This window comes from Desmodus rotundus, chromosome 2 (genome assembly GCF_022682495.2).
Source record: "Desmodus rotundus isolate HL8 chromosome 2, HLdesRot8A.1, whole genome shotgun sequence".
Taxonomy (NCBI): Eukaryota; Metazoa; Chordata; class Mammalia; order Chiroptera; family Phyllostomidae; genus Desmodus; species Desmodus rotundus.
Window position 1 is genome coordinate 185,303,598 of NC_071388.1, and position 22,621 is coordinate 185,326,218.

At 47.5% G+C, this 22,621-nt stretch overlaps 1 protein-coding gene across 2 annotated transcripts in view; it reads left to right on the plus strand.

The window, feature by feature from the left end:
* NRP2 (neuropilin 2) overlaps positions 1 to 14,690 on the plus strand; it is a 120,596-nt gene extending 105,906 nt beyond the window's left edge. For both annotated transcript variants that reach the window (XM_024563796.3, XM_024563797.3), the window contains exons 16-17: positions 9,351 to 9,401; positions 11,500 to 14,690. In XM_024563796.3, coding sequence (XP_024419564.2) covers positions 9,351 to 9,401; positions 11,500 to 11,804 — 356 coding nt within the window. In that variant the 3' untranslated portion in view covers positions 11,805 to 14,690. The remainder of the gene's footprint in view (positions 1 to 9,350; positions 9,402 to 11,499) is intronic.
* The last annotated feature ends 7,931 nt before the right edge of the window (positions 14,691 to 22,621 follow it).

Sequence of the window (22,621 nt, forward strand, 5' to 3'; positions counted from 1 at the left end):
CCACGGGCATTGGACCAAGAAACAGGCGAGGCGTTCGACGAGCCAACGGCGGCGTTGCTGGCGGCTGCACTGGCTGTTGAGGGGGCAGCACCTTTTTGGGAGGCTTCTGACTGGAGTGCTTATTGGTCCTAATGCAGGTTGGGGAAAATTGGGGGGCAGTGACTGGTTTCATTTCTTTTTTTACTTTTTCATTCTTTTTTTACAAGTTATACATGACTACATCCTCACTCCCCTCCCCAGCAAGTGGAACCATGAGATGATTGGAAGTATAGATTTCCAGGCCCTGTTTTATACCTTTACAAACGTTTATGTGCATGTCCAATTCTGTGGTTTGGTTTGGTTTGGTTGGGGTTTGGTTTGGTTCTGCGTAAATGGTATCGTTGCACTGGCTACCTTTGGACAGCTTGCTTCTTTTCATTTGACAAAGTCTCACGGATACGTCAGTACGCACGGACAGATTTGCCCCACCGTTTTTAGCTGTTGCATAGCATTCCGTATCGTGTTTAAGTACCGTAGCTTATTAACTGCTCCCCCGCGGGTGAGCATTCAGACTATGTCCAGCTTGTTTGTTTGTTTGTTACTATTATAAACAACATTGCAATGAACATCCTTGACGTCACCTCTTTGTGCGCATGTTTCTCCCCGATGGAAGGTTGGGGTCAGATGATGTGCCCGCCTTCATTTTAGCACGTGCCTCGAATGGCTGTCCCCGTCTGAGAGGGTAACAAAGTAGTGGACATCCCTGTCACGTTTGCACATAATCTCTGTGACTGTCTTCCTTTCTCCAACGTGAGCAGAGTGCTTGCAAGAGAAGACGCTGGATAGTTTTAGCCAAAGGGAATTTTAATCCTGGGGACTTTTTCAAAAAACTTGCACTATGTGGAGAATGTGGGCCTGGCTGTGGGCGGCAGCCCACCGGAGCTGCGGCAGCTGTGGCCCAGGAGTTAATTCTGTGCCTGGGTTCAGCAGGCAGAGCCCTGTTCTCCATGATTAATGAGTTCCACTTGGTTTCCTCAAAGAGTGACTGTGCTGTGCCTTGCTGTTATTTATTTATTCTTTCTACTAAAAAATTCATGTAAAAATCATCCTTTAAGGTCAGCGCACAGTATTGTACTGCAGACTAAAATGTTCCAGCAGCCACAAGCAGGTCTACATGCCGACCGAGACGGTGCAGTCCTTGGAGCCTGTGACCCAGCCCCCACACTGACCCTGAGAGGAGCAGGCTTTCTGGGCTGAAAGGCGGTGTCCAGCTTCCCTCTGAGGAGGTTCGGGGCTCCTGTGAGCCAAGGAAAGGCACCAGGCTACAAGGCTGTTTTCTAGTGGGAGGTTCATGTGTGCAGGCAAAGCTACTCGCCCCAAATGGCTCCACGGAGGAGTGGCAAATGGAAGAGAAACCAAGGGACCTGTTAGTTCGAAACACCATTTCTTCCTAGAGCACCACCCTGATTTCTACTGCACACTAAGACGAAGCGGTCACGAAAACGTGACGTGGACTCGGAGCGCACTGGATAGTTCTTATGGCCATATGTGGGCTTTGTGGGCTGTCTGTGCCCTGCCAGAAATCCAGCTCTGCTAACTCCTGGGCATGAGGCTTGTGTAGATAGCTCTGGATGGCTCACGAAAAAAAGCAGCATGAGCCTGAGGTGTGGGTGAGCTAAGAGACATGTCAGCACACACACACGAGCCTTGTTTTGTGTATAATTGTGCAAAATTGAACCCTTTTAGTGTCATTAACTAACATACCCAAATGCAAGGCTCTGATCCAGAGCTGGCATGACAGTATACCGTGTCTTGGCCTTCGACCACAGCAATTTTTCTCAGGCGGCAGGACTCATTAACAGGTTGCCTGAACTAGAGTTCTCTGTCCTTGTTAGAGAGCAGCCAGCTCCCGTAATGATGGGACTGCAGAGAAAGCTTTGAGCAGAGGTGGCCTTGACCAGAGTCCTGTTCTCAGCGAGCCTGCTGGTTTGAGACTTTATTTTACTACAGGCATTTAAAGAACTGTTTTGTCCCTCACTGATTCCCTACTGCCACCAAGGAGTTGGAAAAAGGGGTATAAGGACCTTGGGGACCCCTGTCAGCTTTCCTATCACTTCTCCGCAGCAGTTCCAACAGCTGGTACTGAGGTAGGAAGACAGGCATTAGGACCTAGATGGGGGATGATACGGGAGCATCAAAGGAGACCTGAGGTGCCTCATTGGCCTTGGCCAGGTGCAGACCAAGAGGGTGAGCTCAATAATAGTGTTCATGAGAAACCCTGGGCCCACAGCATCATCACCCTCTGCTCTGGAACTCCTGAGGGAGCCATCGTCCCTCCTCTCTCCCTGAGGAGGGCCTGTCTCCACCCTCTGCCTTTACTCCAGGTGTTCATCTTCAACCTCCGCCCTCTTCTCTGAGTTCTGCTGCTCCAGCATTCTTACACTCTCTCTACCCTCCCTCCACCAAAGCCCTCTCCCAGAAAAGCATGGAGCAGATTCCTTCACGCAAAGGCTTAATTGGTTATTTCCTCCAACTAGTTACATTCATACAGGAGACCAAAACTAATGCCAGAGTAATTATTCTATTATGTTCTAATTATTTACATACATATATGTAATTACATTGGTCACCAGCAAGCTTCGAGGGAAATCACCTCTTGAATGGGTACAGAGAGGTACCTTGTGGGAACACCGAAAATCTCATCACAAAATCATTCATTTATTCTAGTGTTCAGAAAAGCTGCCCAGCTTCTAAGCATAACCAACTGTCTTGGGGAGATACAAATGTAAGAGGGTGTTTTCAAGAACCTATAGAAAATGAGGAGCCATCCTTTTTACCGGGATGGAAAACATCTCTGGTTTTTCAAAGACCCAGAGTAAAGAAGAGATTCCAAAACTGTCTTCCATCTGCATCGCTGGATTTTTCCAGCCTGCCCATTCGTGAAGCCTCTCTCCAGAGCTAGCTTTTCTCTGGCTGCATCTTTCTTATTTTCACGACATTGTGGGGGCCCAGTGGAGCCATTCTGGCCTCCGCTGCTTATCTGCTGCCACACTTGAAAGTATTATTAGGTCATTTCACAGCCCTCTCATCGCAGTTGGGGTTTCCAATCCTTTTTAGTGTTTCCTCCCAGTTACTCAATGAACGATCATAGAAAATAATGGCTAAATTCAAGTTCAGACTCTTCTAATATCTCAAACCAAACCCCCTTTTCCTTTCCAGCTTGAAACCATTTGAAAACTCCAAAAATATATTTTTTTCCCATGACTTTCCATAGATTTGGCTACAGCCCAAGAGAGAGAAACTCATGGTGAAGGCTCTTCTGCTGGTGCTTCTAAACTCAAGCCAAACCCAGCAAGGGGTGAATGACTTTCAAGTAGCCTGACTCTGTGGAGGGGCTTTGACGAAGTTTAGATTAACATCTGAACTTTTGGCTTTTTGTAGTAACTGGGAATGAGCAAATCAAATGAGGGAAATTGAGTGTTGTGGGGGAGGGGGTCCTGTAGCCAATACTAAATTAAACACTTTGAAGGGTCAAGAAATATCTCCTAGTCCTTCATTATTTCTCATTTATTTTGGCCCCAGTGTTGTACCTCCTGCTGGGGTCAGAACAGGATGGCTGAGGGAATTTTCTGAAGGCTGGTCCCATCCAAACAGTCCAGTGATGTAGCTGGCTCAGGGGGTTCAGGAACTTGGAATCAAACTCAACAAGGGCTCGAAGTGGCTGAGAGCTTTCCCCAAACAAATCATAGTCCCAAAACAAGGTGTTGAAAATGTGGCTTGCTCTCAGTTCTGCTGCTGATTTGTTCAGTGATTTATCGCATTTTTCTGCCCTCCTTCCTCAATTTCTTCCTCTTTAAAATAGAAGCGATGACACCTGGTACCTGTGAAAAATGAATGATTTCACTGATTTTCTGTGCGGAAGTCTCTTCAATCCTTGCTTTAAAGGCCGCTTGCAGTTTGGTGGGTTATGTGGAGGTGTTCAGGCTGGCTTTCCAAGAGGTTTTCTCAGCCCTGCCTCTGTTAAGGTGGAAGCTTAAAACTTGGGGCACAGTTACCCATGTTGTCATTTCCTGGATTGCCAGTTGGCAGGACTGGTTGCTAAGCCTAATGAGCAAGTATTGCAAACATAGAACCGCATGGCTCCCATGCATCTGTCCTTTCTGCTCTTTCCACACACACCTCAAGACCGATGCCTTCAGGGCACAACCACTTCCAGGGGAGGACAGACACAGGATGAAGGCTGGGGCACTGAGCGGTGTGCGCCACGGGGCCCTTTCCTGTAGATGGCGCCTTGTCCCCTTCAGCCAGCAGCCCTCCTCAATGAGCCTTCCTCAGAAGGGCCCTCATTGCCTTCTCATTTTCTGCCCGTGAAGACGATAGAGCTGTAGAACAGGGAAGGAGATCAGTGGTTACTTTACAGAAGAGCAGAGACTCGAGGAGGTCAGTGACTTGTCCGGGCAGTGGCAGAATTCAGACAGGAAGTAGGTAGTCTGTTTCCAGGCTGGTGCTCCCAGCCCACCGCTCCTCCATAGCCCGTGTGGCTTCCCTGCAGGTACAGAGTGGATGGCCCCTACAGTCTCTCTGCTAACACACTCTGGGTGGCAAACCTGTCCTCAGCTTCAACGGAGCCTCTTAATCCACTGCTCAGAGTTGGCATGGAGGAGACTCTCCAAGGAGAACGGGTGTATGTCAGTGTCCTGAGACGATCTGTGTGCGAGTGACCCAGGGACGGACTGTCACAAATCACTTGTCTAAAGGTAGCCAGTGGTTTGGGGCAGACTTCCGACTCTCTGGGCAGTCCCGTGAAGCTCCCTTTACCCTGCAGAAAGTACACAGAGCAACGTCAGTGCCGATTCACACAGTAGACCGCAACAGCGCAGAGTGGTAAAAGTGAAGGTTGCACGTTTTCTGTGACAGAAAAACAAACTAACCCCAAAGGATCTTAATATAAGAGAAAAAATGGAAGTACCCTAAGGAGAAAAGAGGATAAAGTATGTGTGTGTGTGTGTAAAGAGAGACGGAGAGGAAGGACTGTGAGAGAAAGCATTCCTGTTGGAGATGCAGGTGGCGCTCAGCAGGGAATTTCCCTGTTGCAGGTTGGAGTGTCTGCGGTGTTTCCCCCGCAGTAGCATGTGTGGTCTTACCCCACCAGGCCGTGTTCCAGACCCCACGGGGAAAACGTATCCTTAGACTAAGTTCGGTTCTTACATGCGTACGTATGACTGTTCACCCTTCGGGCCGCAGTGTTGCAGTCTGCTGATTAGGACGCTGGAGAATATTTGACGCTTCTAGGGTGGAGGGAGTTCCTGGAGCTGTCCAGTGTGGGTTTTACTAACTCTTGCTCTGAAGAATCAGGACAATGGGAGCTTTATCTTGAATCACTCATCACTGTGAATCCAACCACCTCTTGATATTGCTATGGGAAGGGACACCTGGGGAACAAGAGGACTTTCAGTCTGAGGTTCAATGTCAATATGAAAATGACCATGTTTTGTTGAATTGGGGGTTTTGTTTGTATTTTTTAAGTAGGCTACTGTGCTCACATGATTACTCCAAGTCTGTTAGGCTCTGTTACACTCCCTTCTGGGCACTCACAAGCGTTTCTTCCTCTCATTATGCTGCTCTGCAGCAGCTGGCGAAGGGAGAGGGGACGGGGACCTGACTCTCCCGTTGGGAAGTACAGGGTGGGAGATTTGTTGCCAGCCAAGGCCATCTCTTTGAATTTCTCAGTGCATCTGATAAAAATGAATTCAAGCCCCCAACCAAGAAATCAGTGTGTGAGTAAAAAGCTTCAGGTGCCATGTTTGAAACCATTCCTGAATCCCTGACCCCCACCTTGCAGCCTCAGTTCTGCAGCATCCTCCTGCTCACCCCCAGGTTTCTTCCTGGCAGTGGCCCAGCCTCATTTGCCCACCCTTGCCCTGGGCTCCAGCAGCACTTGCAGTCCCCTCCACAATGCCCCACTGTTCTGTATGCTATTTTGGCATGGGTGAGTCTTTGCTCCCCAACCACAGGGAAGGGCCTTGATTGTAAATGCCTGATCCCATACATCTTCCTTTCCCAAAGTCCTCAGTATGGTTCCCAGGCACCCAGGAAACCCTCTTAATAAGTGATGGTTGGCTGATTGATTAGTTTGTCGGCCAATGAAGAACAATTTCTATCAGCCTTACCTCTCTGAAATGTCTATCACAGAACATGCGAAGCCCTGCATTTCCGATCACCACATCCTCATGGTCATGGTCATGAGTGGTCTTCATTAGTTCTCATCAAAGTGAGGAGTCATTGACACAGGCAGACAGCTGGAGAGTGTGTGTCCAGTCGACTCAGACCCAAGACAGGGCAGTCCTTTATTTCTATTAGAATGGGGTAACGGTAACTTGGTGGCAGTTGTAGTGCCCTGCCCAATCCCACAGAATTTGAGTGCAGACTTGGGGAGGAGGGGCCCCACTCTGGCCAAGACAGCACTAAGAGTCAGAATTCAGGCTTGGTGGTTAGACTGGCCTGAGATTGAACCCATACAGGGCCCCAAAAGGAAATAAGGTCATGTGAGCACAAAGGTTGAAAGTGGAAGTCATGTGGGTGGTCGGATCCATTTCTGGTTTGTGTTCTCCAAAAGGTGTGGCCCATTCCACTCTCCCTCACCCATCTCACAGTTATAACCACACCCACACACTAGAACAGAGTCGTGGAAGCTTCTCTCCACGTTTTTCTTCATTAAACATAAAAATTAAAAACAAAATTCCAAATCACTCATGCACACATATTTTTGAGATCTGCCTTACTTCCCAAGCTAGGTCCCCATCCTGTGGCTGTCATTTTTCCTTCCCAGGAAGGTGCTGCCTCCACTCTCTGCCTTGAGCTCCTAGTTCATCACTCTCCCTCTTCCGAACCCTTGCCTTTTCTTTGCCAGAACTACAGGAACCCGGTGGCAGAACCACACTCCTTCCTGCCAGCACCCTGAGGAAACGGGCTAAGGTTTCCCTACAAGGCTCAAAAGAAAAGGAAGGTGGCCCGTGAAGGGTAAAGAGGATTTTGAGAAAGAATGCTCTTAATCAAACACAGATATCAAGAATATTAGCAAAGGGACTAGAGAAAATTGCTATCAAGTTAAATTGCTTTTTGTACGAATGTTCCCTTTATTTGGGTTTTCCCCAGTGTGCCATTCTTTCTTTAAGGCTTGGTGAGCAGATGCGCTTTTGAAAATGTTGATTAACTTATCCTTTTTTCAACCCCTTCTCATCACCCAAACTGCTGGGAGCAGTCAAAAGCCAAGTTAAGCCTCTGATGTGTTTTTCTTCACCTTAAGTAGCCTTTGATTCTCCAGAATCTGCAGAATATCAGTCATATCTAGGCAATCAGTTTCATAGACCACTTTCATTGGTCCGTTTTCTTAGAAATCTCATCCAGTCCTCTGCCTCCAGAGACAAGAGGCTGTGATCTCCTGGGACAAAATGTCCTCATAGTCATTACCGCCCTCTTACTGTTTTTTCTGTAAGATTCATGCCACATCCACCCCTTTCCGGCCCATCATCCATAGTGTCCGAAGAGTTCTTCCCTGAGGTGGTGAGATGGAATAAGATGGCAGTCTAGCTTCCAAAAATTTGTCACAGCCTTGGCAAAGACCAAATACCTAAAAGCGATTTGGCCCAAAACTCACTGGCAGGAGCCCCACAATTTTTGTTCTAGGCTGATTCATACCTTCTTATCCAGTGTTCTTTATCTTTTAACAATGAAGGTGTTAAGACCTATGAGCATCCCATTTCCAACAATTAATTGTTGGAAATGGGATGGCTTCCTTTTACATTTGTTTGGTTTTTTTCATAAGGTTAAAAAAAACTCCGAGTTGACCTTCACGAGCTCAATTTGATCCCTATGACAGACATCACCTGCCTTTGGTCGGTTCACGTTCACGTCTACATCCCAAGGAAACAGGCTGCAGTGTAGGGGCCTACAGAACAATGCAGGGGATGGGCGCTGGGGTGGGGAAGCCAGCCTGGCCTGCCGGTGCCAGTTGGTGTGCTGTAAACATGCCAGGAACAGGCTGGGTTTATGGCAGATCGGTGCCACATGGCGTCAGTCCTTTCGAGTGGGGTCTTGGCACATTGTTTTGTGCATGCCTTCCTAGCGACCAAGAGGATGGGGATGTGCTTTGGCACTTTGGCCAGGAACGAGGAGGTCTTCTAATATGATTATGATTCCTGCATCCAGGAAAGGACTGAATTTTGTGGGTGGCCACGATGGATCGATCCTCAGTTCAGGTCATGATCAAGCAGGACTTCCCTGAGATGTTGTACTGGTGAGGGAGAAGTTCAGGCTAGTGTGATGTTCTTTTTTTCTTTTTGTTTGATACTTTCGCTGTTTGCAATTTGGGTTTTGTTTTAAACTTTGATTTTTGCATATCAACTTATAGCGCTGACTTCAAGTTTGTCCACCTGACTTCAGGTTGAATAAAACTCCCAAAAGGCCACATACATTCATTTGGTGCCACTTTGCTGACAGCCTGGACAAGCATAATTAACTTGTGAGATTGGAAGAGATGATAAAACCCTGCTCCTCACCACATATTTGATTCTCTATTTAATGTTTTACCATTTTAAACAGGTAGTTTTTATTGGCTCTAATTTCCATAAGATGGACAGCCTAATGAATAGAGACACCTGTATTACAGCCCTCCCCCAAAAAATTATCATAAAAAGAAAAGAAAAAAGTAGTGATAATACTGCAGAAAATTCAGAGTAAATTAACTTAGCTCTATTCAAGCCTGGGCTAGTCAGATTGGATACCCATATTTGATCTATTCGAAACCGAAGAAAGCCAATAGAAAAAATAGAGAAGGAAGGATGAGAGATATTAGCACAGATATGTGAGGGTGAATAGTCAGTATGACATTCTTTCCAATTCTATGTCTACATTAAAATACATAACAATGAAACATGATTTCCTTAAATTACCATACATTTATTTGAAATCCAGAAGAGAAAGACTCTTGTACCTTGCGTCCTCTTAGATGTATGCATATATGGAGGGCAGCATGTTATACTAAATGAACATCGCAGTAATGGCAACTGAGGATGGGCATATAATGTCGCTGAAGTTGCCTTAGACGATCATTATAAAGACACAAGTGAGGACTAACTTGGCACTAAAGGCCTTTCTTACTGTTTCTGTTCTTCTGGTTATTGGAAGTAAAGACAAATCATTTGAGGAGAAAGGCTCCAGTAATGTACCCAATAAGTGTTCTAGAAGCAGATGTAATGCTTTGCTGCCCACCATCGTGGGGAGTCATTCTCTGAAAGGTGGAGTCTCTGCCTTTTAGCCATGGTGGTAGCCCTTATTATAACTTGATTTGTCTGTTTTCTTTTTCATTATAGTGGACATCCCAGAAATACGTGGGAGAGAGGGCTATGAAGATGAAATTGATGGTGAGTATTGCTATGATTTAGCAGATAATCATGAAATTCAAGTTTGGTTACAGAGACATCAACCAAAATAATGCCCAGGGTATTAGAAGGCCAGAAACCACCAATTGCTCTGTCAAGGTCAAATTTGGAGTTTAGAAAGTTTATTGAGTTCCCTCTGCCTAATCTGAAACAGGTCTCCTCTGTCGGGCAACTCTCAACACTGATGGACTTCAAATCTGGATAAACCCTTTAGAAGTACAAGCCAGACTCCTCTACCCAAGTCATGGCTTGAACCCATTAACCTCCTTCCTAAAAGGGCCTGAGTGAATGTGTGTAAACGTGAGTTTTCTCCCAGGCCTGCTGAGGTTTCCAGATCCCTGGCTTGTAGCCACCCGTCTCACACTATCCAGGACTCCCAATTTGGGGCTTGCTGCAAGATTTATGCTTCTTTTTCACACTGCCCATCTCGTATTTTCCTCTTTATTCCAAGCTCTACTTTCCCCCTGCAAACACACATACTTCAAAAGGCTGAAGCACGAGTCTTGACTGGAGGGCCACCAAGCAACCATGTCGATGTAATTTCTTCCCCCCAACTCAGAGCAGCGTGGGTCTCCTGGGGCTTCTCTGAGTGCCAGAGTTGATCTCCGAGAGGGATCACAAAGGTGCCCCTCCAAGAACAGCTCTAGACCAAGAATGATGCATTTAAGAAGAGCAGTTTATAGAGCAGCTGCTTTTAACCTGACCTTAATCAAACACTTCAAGTGTAGTTATAGAAACAGAGTGACTAATCCAAACAGCACCTTGTTAACTGAATGCAGACTCTCCCTGCAAAACCCAGTCTAACGCTCCTTTTATGGACAAAGCTGCACAACTGGCCTCCGTGGAGAGGCTGCTGTGGATCAGCAGCTGAAGCCCAGTCACGGGGGAGAGAAAGAGAGGCAGAAGGAGGCAGGAAGCCTGGATCCAAGTCCTAATGTAACTGCTTGCTAACTCTGGGAACTTGAGTGAGTCACCTCGTCACCTAATTTCTTAAAACCTCAGTTTCCTCATATGTTACAAAATAGATCTATCACCTTGCTTTCTGCATGGAAGTATTAGGGAATGCCACAAAGTGAGTCATGGAGTGGGCATGCCTTGGCACTCTAGAAATATATTAGTTTGCTCAGGCTGCCTAACAAAGTACCACAGACTGGGTGGCTTAAGCAACAGAAATTTATTTCTCACCATTCTGGAGGCTGGAAGTCCAAGAGCAAGGTGTCAACAGGGTTGGTTTTCTCTGGGGGTTGTGAGGGGAAGATCTGTTACAAGCCTTTCTCTTTGGCTAGCAGATGGCCACCTCTATATCCACATGGCATTCTGCCATCTGTGACTGTCTCCAAATGTCCCCTTTTTATGAGAACACCAGTCACATTGAATGAGGGCCTACCCTATTTTAACTTGATTACCTCCATAAAGCTCCTATCTCTAAATAAGGTCACATTCTGAAGTACTGGGGTTTCAGACTTCAATGTATGAATCTGGGGAAGGTACAGAATTCAACCCATTAGTGAGGTAGGAAGTGAGGTCTAGTGGCTCAAAAGAAAATCTGTTACTTGGATGGCCAGAAATGCTAAATTGGGAAATCCTTCATGGGCAAAGAGTCTCAGCCTGTCCTTTGATTCAACTCGAAGCAGCTGGAAGTAAGGGATGAGGAAGCAGAGAAAGAAGGGTGTCCAGACACAGGGCCCTCACAGGTGCTCCAAAGACACCCTGGAAGTTCTGTGTTTACTTGGCAGGAGTCAAATTATTTCAGTATCAAGTACTTAGACTTTACTTATGATGTGCCGGACACCAAGTACTTTATAAATATTCATTTAATTCTCCTAACAACCCCATGAGGTAGGCTTTATTAGAATCCCCATTCTACAGATGAGAGAACTGAGACAGAGTGAGGTTAAATACTTGCCCAAAGTTACACAGCTAGAGCGCGGCAGGGACTGGGCTTTAAAGCCAAGCACTGTAACTTCTAGCTTCCCTACCTGTGCTCCAAAGAAGCTCTGTACTGGACTGGGGAGGCTCAGTTAGTTCACCCTGAAGGAGGAAGCATTGCGTGCCACCTGTCATGTCCTTTATGTCACAGATGAGTACGAAGTGGACTGGAGCAACTCTTCTTCCTCGACCTCAGGGTCCAGTGCCCCTTCAGCCAACAAAGAAAAGAGCTGGCTCTACACACTGGATCCCATCCTCATCACCATCATCGCCATGAGCTCGCTGGGCGTCCTCCTGGGGGCCACGTGTGCAGGGCTCCTGCTCTACTGCACCTGCTCCTACTCCGGCCTGAGCTCCCGCAGCTGCACCACACTGGAGAACTACAACTTCGAGCTCTACGACGGCCTCAAGCACAAGGTCAAGATGAACCACCAGAAGTGCTGCTCAGAGGCGTGATGGATTGCACCCAAATCACACCTGACGTTTCATTCCAGCAAGAGGGGCTAGTGAAGATTACAGTTGTTGTTTTTTTTTCCTTTGGAAACTGAATGCCATAATCTCGATCAAACCGGTCCAGGATTCCGAAGGTGTGGACAGGATAGACAGGCAAGTTGAGGGAGGAGGGGAGAGGCAGCCGCGCTGGGGGTTATGACCCACCCAGCACCCCGGTCATTGCTGGGACAAAGATGGGAGCTCATCTCTTTGGGGGTCACAGTTCTATTTTGTTTGTGACTTTGTTATTATTATTATATTTTATTTCTTTGGTCTGTGAGCAACTCAAAGAGGCAGAAGAGAATGACTTTCCAGTATAAAAGCAGAGAGGTGATCATTATCCTCTACTTTCTCTTTCTAATCAACACTTGAAAAGCAGAGTCTTTTCAGACTTTCCATCTTTAGGAAAAAAACTCAAAAAAAAAAAAAGTCGTCCAGCTTCTCCCTTCCTCTGATGCTCTCCTGACTGACGGGATTTGCTGAGGCGCAGGCTCTGCAGCCAACCCTGCGAGCTGCCGTTCCAGTCCTAGCATTTAAGTAGGATGTTGTTGCCTTTAACTTTTTTTATCCAGGGGAAAATTGCCATTTTAGGGTCAGCATGAACAGCTCTTTCTTACATGTGATTTAAAACAAACAAGAAAGGAAACTTCACACGTCAAAATCCATAGAAAGCACCTCCATGTTAGAAGTGGACAAGCCTTAACTTGCTTTGTGAACAGGAGCCATTCAGACCAAAATTTATGGCTGTGAGGCTACTTCGTGGGGCCTCTGGTGGTGGTTTGGCTTTTGCTTTTCCCTCCTCCTTGTTCTTCTAAGACATGTACATACACACATGCACACACATGTACACATGTGCACACACACGTCCTTTGATATTCTCAAAGATGGGGTGGGAGGGATCCAGGCTATCGGTATGTTTTCTCCGTCGATGTGATGTAACTGGTGCCCTGGGTGGGAAGGAGAGCGGGGGAGAGGGAAGAAAAAGTCCAACCTCTGTGGTCACATGATGGCAAAGGCTGAGCAGCTGACTGTACAGAGACATTCTGATGAGTTAGTCTCTCTGATAGGCTAGTAAACATTGGTTTCTCCTTAGGGTTTACAGCTACCACCTCAGCCTTTCGGGACAGTCAGAGCTGGAAGTCTGCAAGCTCTGTGAACCAAAACATAACAACACTGCTTGAACCCCAGAGAGACTGATATCCTTACACACACACATGCCAGTTTGTGTTTTTTATTAAGTGCCTTGAAAAAGTGAAGAAAAATGTATTTTCCCTCTATGTCAAAATCAATGAATATCATCCGAGTTAAGGCATTCCTCCTTCCCTAACCCCGATGGCTCCACTCCCAGTCGCCCCCCGCCCCGTCACCGCTGATCCTACTACTGGAATGAGCCCTGCTACCCCAGTGGTAGTCGTAGCCCTAGATGACTCTCAACTACTCCAGAAGTGGAGGCATCAGGAACAGAATGAAACTGTGTGAAGGATAAGATTGTCCGCATCGAGGTCCCAATCTTAATTTCGTAGCAACGCCTAAGGATTGCCGGTGTGCTGGAAATGCATTTGAAACCCAACCAGTGTGCCCAGCCTATTGCATATCAGTGGTAAACTGTCTGACCATTTTTGCTGCTATGGTCACCCACGATTTCATTTGTCTCATACCCAGGTGAAAGGGGAAGGGTGAATGGGACTGGCCGTTTCCTTTAAATGTTAACTTATGGAAATGCTAGTTCAAATGGTAATGTCACAGTGTTTTGTATGCAGAGAGGGAGAGTTCATACCGACAGCTATTTATTCACATGTGTATGTGTCTTTGCCGCCTTTGAGTTCTCTGTATCTACTGTGTATGTGAATGGTCACGTGGGACTCAGTGTTATTGTTGTGACTTTGACTTTGACCTAGGGCCTGAGTTAACTGCTGATCTTGGCGTTTGTTGGCACAGTGGTAGTTAGAGGTGAAAAGTAAAGCTGTCAAGCCCAAGGGCTTAGCTTGAGGCACCCCCTGAGCTGGGCATACAGCAGAAGCAAGTTTTTAATTAGTCTACCCTCCTCTTCGCCTTCCCATGTTGCTCAATGTTCCGGAAGCTAGCAAGTCCTAGGGATTTCCAGAAGTAGCCTGCAGAAGAAGAGAAGTTCAAAAACCTACTCTGGGGGTCTGGCCGTCTCCTGCCCAGTGGGCCATTTTACAGTTCCCCAAAGACCAGCCTTGTCACCAGCCTGCAGTTCACCTCTAAGTTATGTACAACTCAACCTGCATCCCCCTGTATCCATATTCACCATGGGCCCCAAATGCCAAACAAAAAGGCCACCCAGGGCCACATGTAGATACCTCACCAACACTGGAGGCTGGACTCTGATGAGACAGAGGGGCCCGATTATGTCACTTGGCCAGGGGGCCCCCTGATGCATTTGTTGTCTCTATCTGCAGGTAGACTGGCTGACCCTTCTCCTTAAGTCATTCCCTTTGGGAAACCCAGTTCACAGTATTGATCTCCTTTTTTGCCTTGTACTGAATGACACATTACCTCCACGCTCTCCCGGACTAAACGGTCAACAGGGCCACAGGGTCGCTTTCTCTCTTAGGTGGGAATGAGGAGTTGGCAGGGATGAGGGTCCAAGGAATGAGCATGAATGGCAAGAAAACAAGGGAAGTTAAACCATCACACCGAAGGTTAACTTTTCCAGGGTTTGCAGTTAAAGGTATTAGACCATTCGCTGGCCGAGCCAGATCACGGGAACTTGAGAGCTTTTACTGTGATTCTTCAATGTAAAAAGTAAACAAACAACAATGTCAAACTGTGTTTATATGATTTGTATAAAGCCTTTTTAAGATTACTATTTAAATAAACATTATACCAGAGATACTTTGTTGCATGTTTTTTTATTGGAAACAAAGGAGACCTGGGGTGACCAAATCATCCCAGTTTGCCCAAGACTTCTGGGAAAGTCCTGAGTCCCGAAAACCCCTCAGTCTCACTCTCTTGGGACAATGGTTCTCAACACTTTCATGGGGAATTAATAGGCTAATTGTCTGTCTGGCTTTTCTATAAAATGAAAGTATGATGGAGATGGGTAATGGGCTACCTGGCCACAGGGCTATTTAACTCAAAGACTTGCCTGGTAGGTTTCTGAGACTGTGATCTCTACAAATACGCCTCCTAACGGTTGACCAGGGAAGACCCCTCTGTGCAGGTGATATTTAAGCTAACACCTGAAGAGATGAGGAGTCAGTTAAGCAAAGTATCTGGGAACAGCTTTCCACATTGAAGGAACAGCACATAGAGATGCTACTGGGGGACAGGTCTGCGTGCTCCCGGGGATACAGGCACTGAAGGCAGGATCGGCAGGGGGAAGGGTTCCAGAAGCAGCTGGGAGCCAGCTAACAGCATCTATAGCACAGTGGGAAGGTGCTGTTGAATCTGCATCACTCTTTGGCCTTCCTTAATTTATGGAAAGTACAGCTCCCCCACTCCACATCCCCATTCCTCACTGGCTGGGTAAGGTCACCAGACTCACGTTTCTGCAGCTTCCCTCCCTGCCCTCTCTGTGATCTTTATAATATCATGTGTCTCCTGAGATGCCTGCTTCTATTGTATTACTGACCCAAGCAACAATAACAGAGGTTAAAATGAAAAGCAAATTCCATTTTCCTTTAGTTGAGCTTTTGGGTATTTTAAAAGCCCTAATAAACTAATAATATCTCCTGGTCTCTAGCCATCTAGTGTTTACATAAGGTCTTTTTTTTTTTTTCCTTATCTGTATCCTTCTGGAAATGTTTACACAAACCTCAGGGGAGGCAGTGAAATGAAGTTGGAACAGGCCCATCCTTGAGGGAAACGGCATCCTTGAGGGAAACGGGACCCATCTGGATGCCGAGGAGCCTTCACCCCCGCCATGTTGGTGGTGGTGGAGCATGGGAGGGGAGCCTGAAGAAGAAATGGAAAGATGACTCTCTTCCAGTTCTCACAAGCTTCAGCCTCTAATCCCAGGCTGAGCTAAACAAAACTCCTGGGGAAAATATTTCCCCCGGGGGATGGGGTGCGAGCTGAGGGGCTAATGATCAGAGTATGAAGTGGTACCTGTGGAGGATCTCAGAGCTTCCTTCTGTCCAGTGCTGGGCTTCATGTAACTTGAATGCCCGTTCTCATCATCAAAAGCAGAGGGGTCCTCGGAAGCCCAAGGACTGAGACAGAGGCACGCTTGCCCCTGAGTTCCCATCTCTTCAAATTCCCAAGCCTCGAAGCCTGCTCCCTCCCAGCCAAGGCCGATCCTCCTCTGTCCTTCCTTTCCTCTGTGACCCTGAGGAGAAAGGAGCTCCTGCAGGAAGGACATACCTTCTATGTTCTCCCTGCACACCAGAGCAAGAGACCGCCAAAGGGAACCCTGAGCTGTGTCATTTCTGCAGCTGACCCAGAGGATGACACCTGTTCCCTCTCCATCCCCTGCCAGAAAACCCCATAGGACAACTGTGTGTGCGGGAACACCATTCAAGCGCTGTAAGAGAAAGAGATCCCTCAGCTGAGGACTCTTGCCCGCCTGACAGAAGTAGTCTGAACCGCCCTATGGCCCCAGGTTAGCAGGACCTCTCTCCTGCCCTATGGCCCCAGGTTAGCAGGACCTCTCTCTGCACAGAGGATCCAGCCTATGCAGGCCCACACAGGTGTTTCAAAGCCCCGACCCAAGAGCCAGCCAGGCACTTGTGTGCAGAGGCGCCCAGCACAGCCCTTCACCAGCACAGAAGTAAAGCCTCTGGGCCAAGGACTTGGGGTCTGAGGATTTGGGGTGCTCCATTTTGGGCTCGTCACCCAAACAGCAGGCCCGCAAGAGCTAGAGTCAGGTAAAAACCCTCCTTTGTTCCGATTCAAACAGCCTCCCCTGGAAACTGGTGCAGTTTGCTGCAGCCTCTAGAGTCTCCCCACCCCACTCCACCTTCCCCACCCCAGGCCTCAGATCATCAGCAGAGCCAGGTTGTCGCGGCTTGGAGCACAGCTCCACTAATAAATCTCCATCCTGCAGCCCTGACTGCCTCCACTGGGAATTGAAGCGCAGCCTTCCGGAGCGCCCGCTGCCTGCCCTGCTGCACTGCCAAGCCTCACACATAACTGCCCTGGCAGGGCTCCTCTCCAGAGCCAAGGCAGGCGGCCTCTCTGGATTTGCTCTCTTCCTTCCCCTTTTCCTCCCCCTACCCGTTCGTCTCACCTCTTCTTGAGCAGACACATTTGTATTCCCAGCCAACTATTTTTAAACCTCCTGGGACTTCAAAGACAGCTTTAAAAGGTTTTGAAACCCACCAATGTTCCTCTGCCCTTGAACTTGGACATGCTGAAGAGATGGGAGTGCACTGGTCCCAGGGCTTGGGAAACCAGGATTCTCGGTTCCACCTCTAGTTCTGTGACCTTGGGAAGGTCGTGCACATCTTGGCTTTCCCATCTCTAGTGGGCATTTGGGCTACATTAATTTTGAGCCCTGAGCTCTGGCAGCCAAGCTGATGGAGTAGTGCTGTTCAGTTGTGTGAATCAGTGTTGTACATGCAGTGAGGATAAAGCTCTGCAGATGCTCCTGTTGCTAAGTTCTCTCTATCTTCCTTTTGCAAAGAAGCTGGAGCACATCTTTGGGCTTGATTCTGTTGTGGCACTAGCCCAAGTCCAAGCAAGCTCTCTTTCACCAGAATTGCTCTTTTTCCCAGAGCCCTTCACTTGTAACTGTTTACATAGATATTAATGTGCTTACTTGTCTATCTCTCACTAGCTCTTGAAGGAAGAATTTATGCATGCATTCATCCATATAATCTATGTATTTTATATTAAATGTCTACTATGTCTCTTGTTAGATCCTAGGAGACAATAAGCATAACAGAAATGGTCCCTCCTTCAGGTAGCTTACAATCTAGAGACAGAGATGTTGGTGAGCCAAATAACCACACAAATCTCTTGCAATCATCATGGCAAGAACTATAAAGTGAAGGGTAGAGGGGTGTGAGTGTGGGGCAGGGCCGGGGAAGCCACCCCTGAGCACATGTCCAATGGGAGCTGAAATCTCAGGGTGAGTCGGATGAGTGGGGTGGGAGGGAGGGAGAGGGTGTCACACAGAAGGGGCAGTATGTGCAAAGATCAGAGGCAGAGGGAAACCTGGCTGGAGCAAAATCAGAGGCAAGGAAAAGCATCTTACTCACCATCAGAGGGGTTCCTCCAACTCATACCTGGCACTTACTGAGCAAGCACAATAAACATTTGTTAAATGAATGAATGAATGAATGAATGACTTACCTTAATTCCCCTTTCTGACAGGCGTCAAGCTGCCCACTTTGTACAGACTAAAAGATAAGTGTTTAAGTTCTTCCCGATCACTGCCTGTGCTTCGCTATAGTGGAAAAGGTGGAAGTTTCCTAGAGACTAAACTGAGAAATTAGGCCCACAAGTTCCAACGCAGAGATGGGTAGTACTTGTTTCTGTGTAAAATGATTTTATGACAAATGATTGGTGATAATTTCGGTTAAATATATTCAGATCAAAGTACTGTTGAAAAGATTTAGCAAATAAAACTATCCATGCAGCCACTATGGAAAAGAGTGTGGCAGTTCCTCAAAATGTTACCCATAGAATTACCATTGATTCAGCATTTTCCCTTCTAGGTACCTGTACCTAGAAGCACTGAAAGCAGGGAGTCAAACAGATACTTGCTCACCAACGTTAACAGCAGCCCTATTCTCCTTAGCCAAAAAGTGGAAACAGTCCAAATGTCCATCAACAGATGAATGGATAGACAGTGTGGCTACGTACATACAATGGAATATTATTCAGCCTTGAAAAGGGGTGATATTCCGATACATGTTACGTCAGAGACGATCTCTGAAAATATTCTGCTAAGTGAAACTAAGCCAGACACAAAAGGACACATATTATTATATAGGATTCCACTGATTCTAAGAGACACAAAGCAGATGAGAAGTTACCAAGGACTGGAGGGAATAAGGAGAGGGAACTACTGTTTATTGGGTACAGAATGTGGGATGATGAAAACGTTCTGGAAATTGACAGCGGTGGTGGCTGCACGTGGTGAATGAACTTAATCCCACTGGGTTATACACCTAAAAATGGTTAAAATGGTATGTGCATTTTTTATGTTATGTATACTTTACCACAATCTTAAAAAACATTTTAACAGAAAAACAAAGTTTTTTAAGTATCTTACCTTTAAAAAAAAAACAGCCCCGTGTAGTACTTGGGACATGCCCAACCTTAAAATTTATTTATTGTTTACCTGAAATTTAAATTTAACTGAGTATCCTATATTTTATCTGGCAACCCTAAATGAGGGCCTTCCTCTTCATCATGGACTTCCCAGAACCTTCCCAAGATTCAGGGACCATCCTTTCAAATCCAAAAATCAGTGTTTGTGGTCTGATAAAAATGAGTGTAGAAAACAGATGCAGGAAATCAGATGGGTGCCTGCCCTAATTATAGACTCAGCCCTCGACAGAGACCACGGACTGACTCCCTCAGCCCTCGCTCACTCCATCAGTGAAGAGGCAGAGATGAGAAATCTTGGTTGGGTTTCCCATCTGTTGTTTAATCATCACAATCCACAAACGCAGTAAAAGCTGATTATAAACCCCTTCTTACAATTGACCACGTGGCTGGAATTACAGCTGCAGATGGCGATGCTCGTGCGTATAACTCAGACGATAGCCTTGTCCCCTGCCATCAGCGCATCTTCGCACCAGAGTTGGTAAGAGCCCATGGGGCGCCCAGATGCCTAATTGTACCACCATTGGCACCCATGTCTTCTCGATGAAAGGAACTGTCTGCACAGCTCATCGTACAGAAGGAAACAACAGGTGCAAAAGGCAAAGGCCACTTTGGAACTATTTGGACCAAAGAATATGGCTCAGTGTAACAAGAGCGCCCACAGACTTGGCACGCCTGCACTAATCTGCCTGCGTGATGGGCCTGGAGCAGACCCCAGCCAAGGAGTCTATGGCTGCTGTTTCAGGTGGCCCCACCTACTCCTCCTCTCAACCGAGACAAAAGGCAGCCAGGGGGGCCATCGCATGAAGAGATGGGTTGTGTCCAATTCATTTTTACTAGGTGCTGACAAGTCACCGCAAAAGTCTGGAAATGAGTAGCGCAGCAAAAACGCACAGGTCGCAATGCACTGGTGAGTGATTACCATAGGAGAAATTCATTACAGGCTGCTCTCAGCTCCCATCATATAAGGAAGTGTTACATTAACAAGATGGAAGGTCCCCGTGGTCCCCTCCCCAACGCAGCCCCCACTGCCACCCCAGTATTTCAATTTGTGTTGCATGGTGGGAGCAAAGCCCAAAGGCAGGGGAAGTTAATTCAGCTATACTAATCAGAAAAAGGGTCACCGTGGCAGCCAGCACCGATTGAAGCAGATCGGGCCTGTGTGCTCCATGAAATTCTTTCTGCGCAGCCTGCCCTGCTACGGTCCCTGGAGTCCAGCACCTACCTATGCCATTTCCCTTAAAACAGGGAGAGTCTTTTAGCTGTCCATCCAGGTGCATGTGTTTCCCTGTTGGTGTGCCGGGCCCTCATCCCTGTTAGTCCCCGGGTTAAGCATGGGTTTCTAACCTTTGCTGACATGGACATAGACAGATGTAGAACCTGGGAGGTGCCAGCATGGAACCTGTGCTGGAGACCGTGGGACGACCAAGATGGGCAAGACACCCTAGATTTGGAGCTGCTCTGGACCAAGAAGTTCTGGGGAGATGGGAACAGAAAGTCTCATTTTGCGGTGGCCAAAAGGACATTGTTGATCAGGTGGCCTTCAAGTCCTTGGTATTTAGTGTCACAGTCAGTCATTGCCTCATTCCTCTTTATAACCTCTATTCTCCTATTACCACTTCCCACATTAAAGAATCACAGGCCACAAGTGGAAGGGTAGCAGAGAGTCAACAGTACGCAGACAGACGGGTCAATAGTTCTTCCTTAACGGGATTTCTGCTCCTTCAAGCTGCCATTCTCATGCAGAGGAGCCAGCCAGCCGAATCTGCTTTTAAAGTCAAATGCACAGCCAGGCCCAGGACAGGAGGGCCCTGCCCGGAGGGGCTCTCCACAGGTGCCTTCCTCTGGAGACCAGAAAGATCAGTACTCTGGCCTTGCCCCTGCACCCAGCAGCATCTCACCACTGAGAGGCCCTGGTCGCCTTGCTGTTGCAAATACCAACTTAAAGTGGATGAGCAAGCCCCAGCTCAATCGGAAGCCAATAGATGTTAAATACGAAACCTCCCTGCAGAGGGCTGGACTGAAAGCTGCCGTTTCATCGTGCAGCCGTCTCTGGGCTTAAGGAAAAGAGAGTGCGCCCCTCCGAGAGGAACACCGTGGAGATGTGCCCTCTGCCTTCCCAGCACTGGGAAAACCTTCAAAACTGTTCAATTTGTCTAAGCCCCATCCATCTTTAATGTCAGAGACTACATTTTCTCCTCTCCGTTTTCAAAGCAGCCAAAAAAGAAAATGTCACTGCATTTGGGGCTGTTTCAAAAGCTGGGCTTAGATGGATGTTCTATTTCATGCTCCCAGCCCCGGTGTTTTTCTCTCCTGTGGAGTCTTCAGGGGCAGCATCTTCACCACCCCCACCCCTGTGTTCACTGGGCGCCTTTCTGTCTCCTCTCTGCCGTGAGCTCCTCACTTGCCTCAGAACTCCCAGAGCTCCCTTTGAGATGGCAGCCGTGCTAAGACGACAGGTTAATTTTTACTGGACGGAAGAGAGATTGCCAGGTGAGGCAGCCACCACCCCCACGGCGGGAGCGGCTGATGCATGTTTCAGCTCCTCTGTGCTGCCTTACAGCAACCATATTGCCCCAAATTGTCCCAACCCACGGCAGGTCGGCTGGGGATGGTGTATGACCTCCTCTCCCTAAACGACTTAAAGTGACACTTCAACCTACAACAGGCAGGGGGCAGTTCAGAGGAAGGTGACAGTCAGACTGCATCCCTGATGGCCCCTGGCTCACCCAGGAGCGGGGAGCTGATGCACTGATTGATACCTGGCGGGAGCCTGTCAGCAGGGAGAACGCAGGAGAAAGATAAGGGACTTAATCAGTGTCAGTGAAACGCATAGCTGTAAATCACTTTGGCTAAAGATCCTCAGCTGCTGGAGTGGAGAGGAGCGAGTAGGTAATAGAAAACAGGGGGAGAAGCAGCCCCCTGCTTTGGGATGGACCAGGCAGTGGCCTTGGCCCTGCAGGGACAGGCACAGGACTCCTCCTAGAACTCCATCCACCCATCCTCAGCCCAGCGGAGGTACAGCCCTTCCCTGAGTTGATCACAGCAGGTTAAAATATAACCCATGTTGAAAAAATATACATATAATATAAGATGAACGGAAGAGTATGTGAATTATGTCGCGACAACGCTGTCACATCCATCCAACCAGCAGCCCAGGATGACTAACGTGGGGATCTTCCCTTCTGCCCTCCCCGCCTCTGCGGGAAGACGGGAGAGATCACAGTTACAGGTCTTGTCCTGTCCTTGCTCACTGCGGTGAACTACGAGGAAAACAGGCCTCAAAGGCTTAGCGTTTTGATGAGAAAAGATGTCTCCAGTCCAGAGAGCCCCCAGACCTCTGTCAGCAGCTCCCAGCCACATTGCCGATGTGATTAGCACCGGCCAAACCCATTGTAGAGAATGTCTTTCAGCGTGTTTTAATTAGGTGTTTAAAAATATTAATCTTATTTTTTTGTCCAGGGGACACAGATTCCTAAGTTGGAAATAATGAATGGATTAGTGATTAATTAATTGCTGGCAGGTGTAGGGAGAAGCTA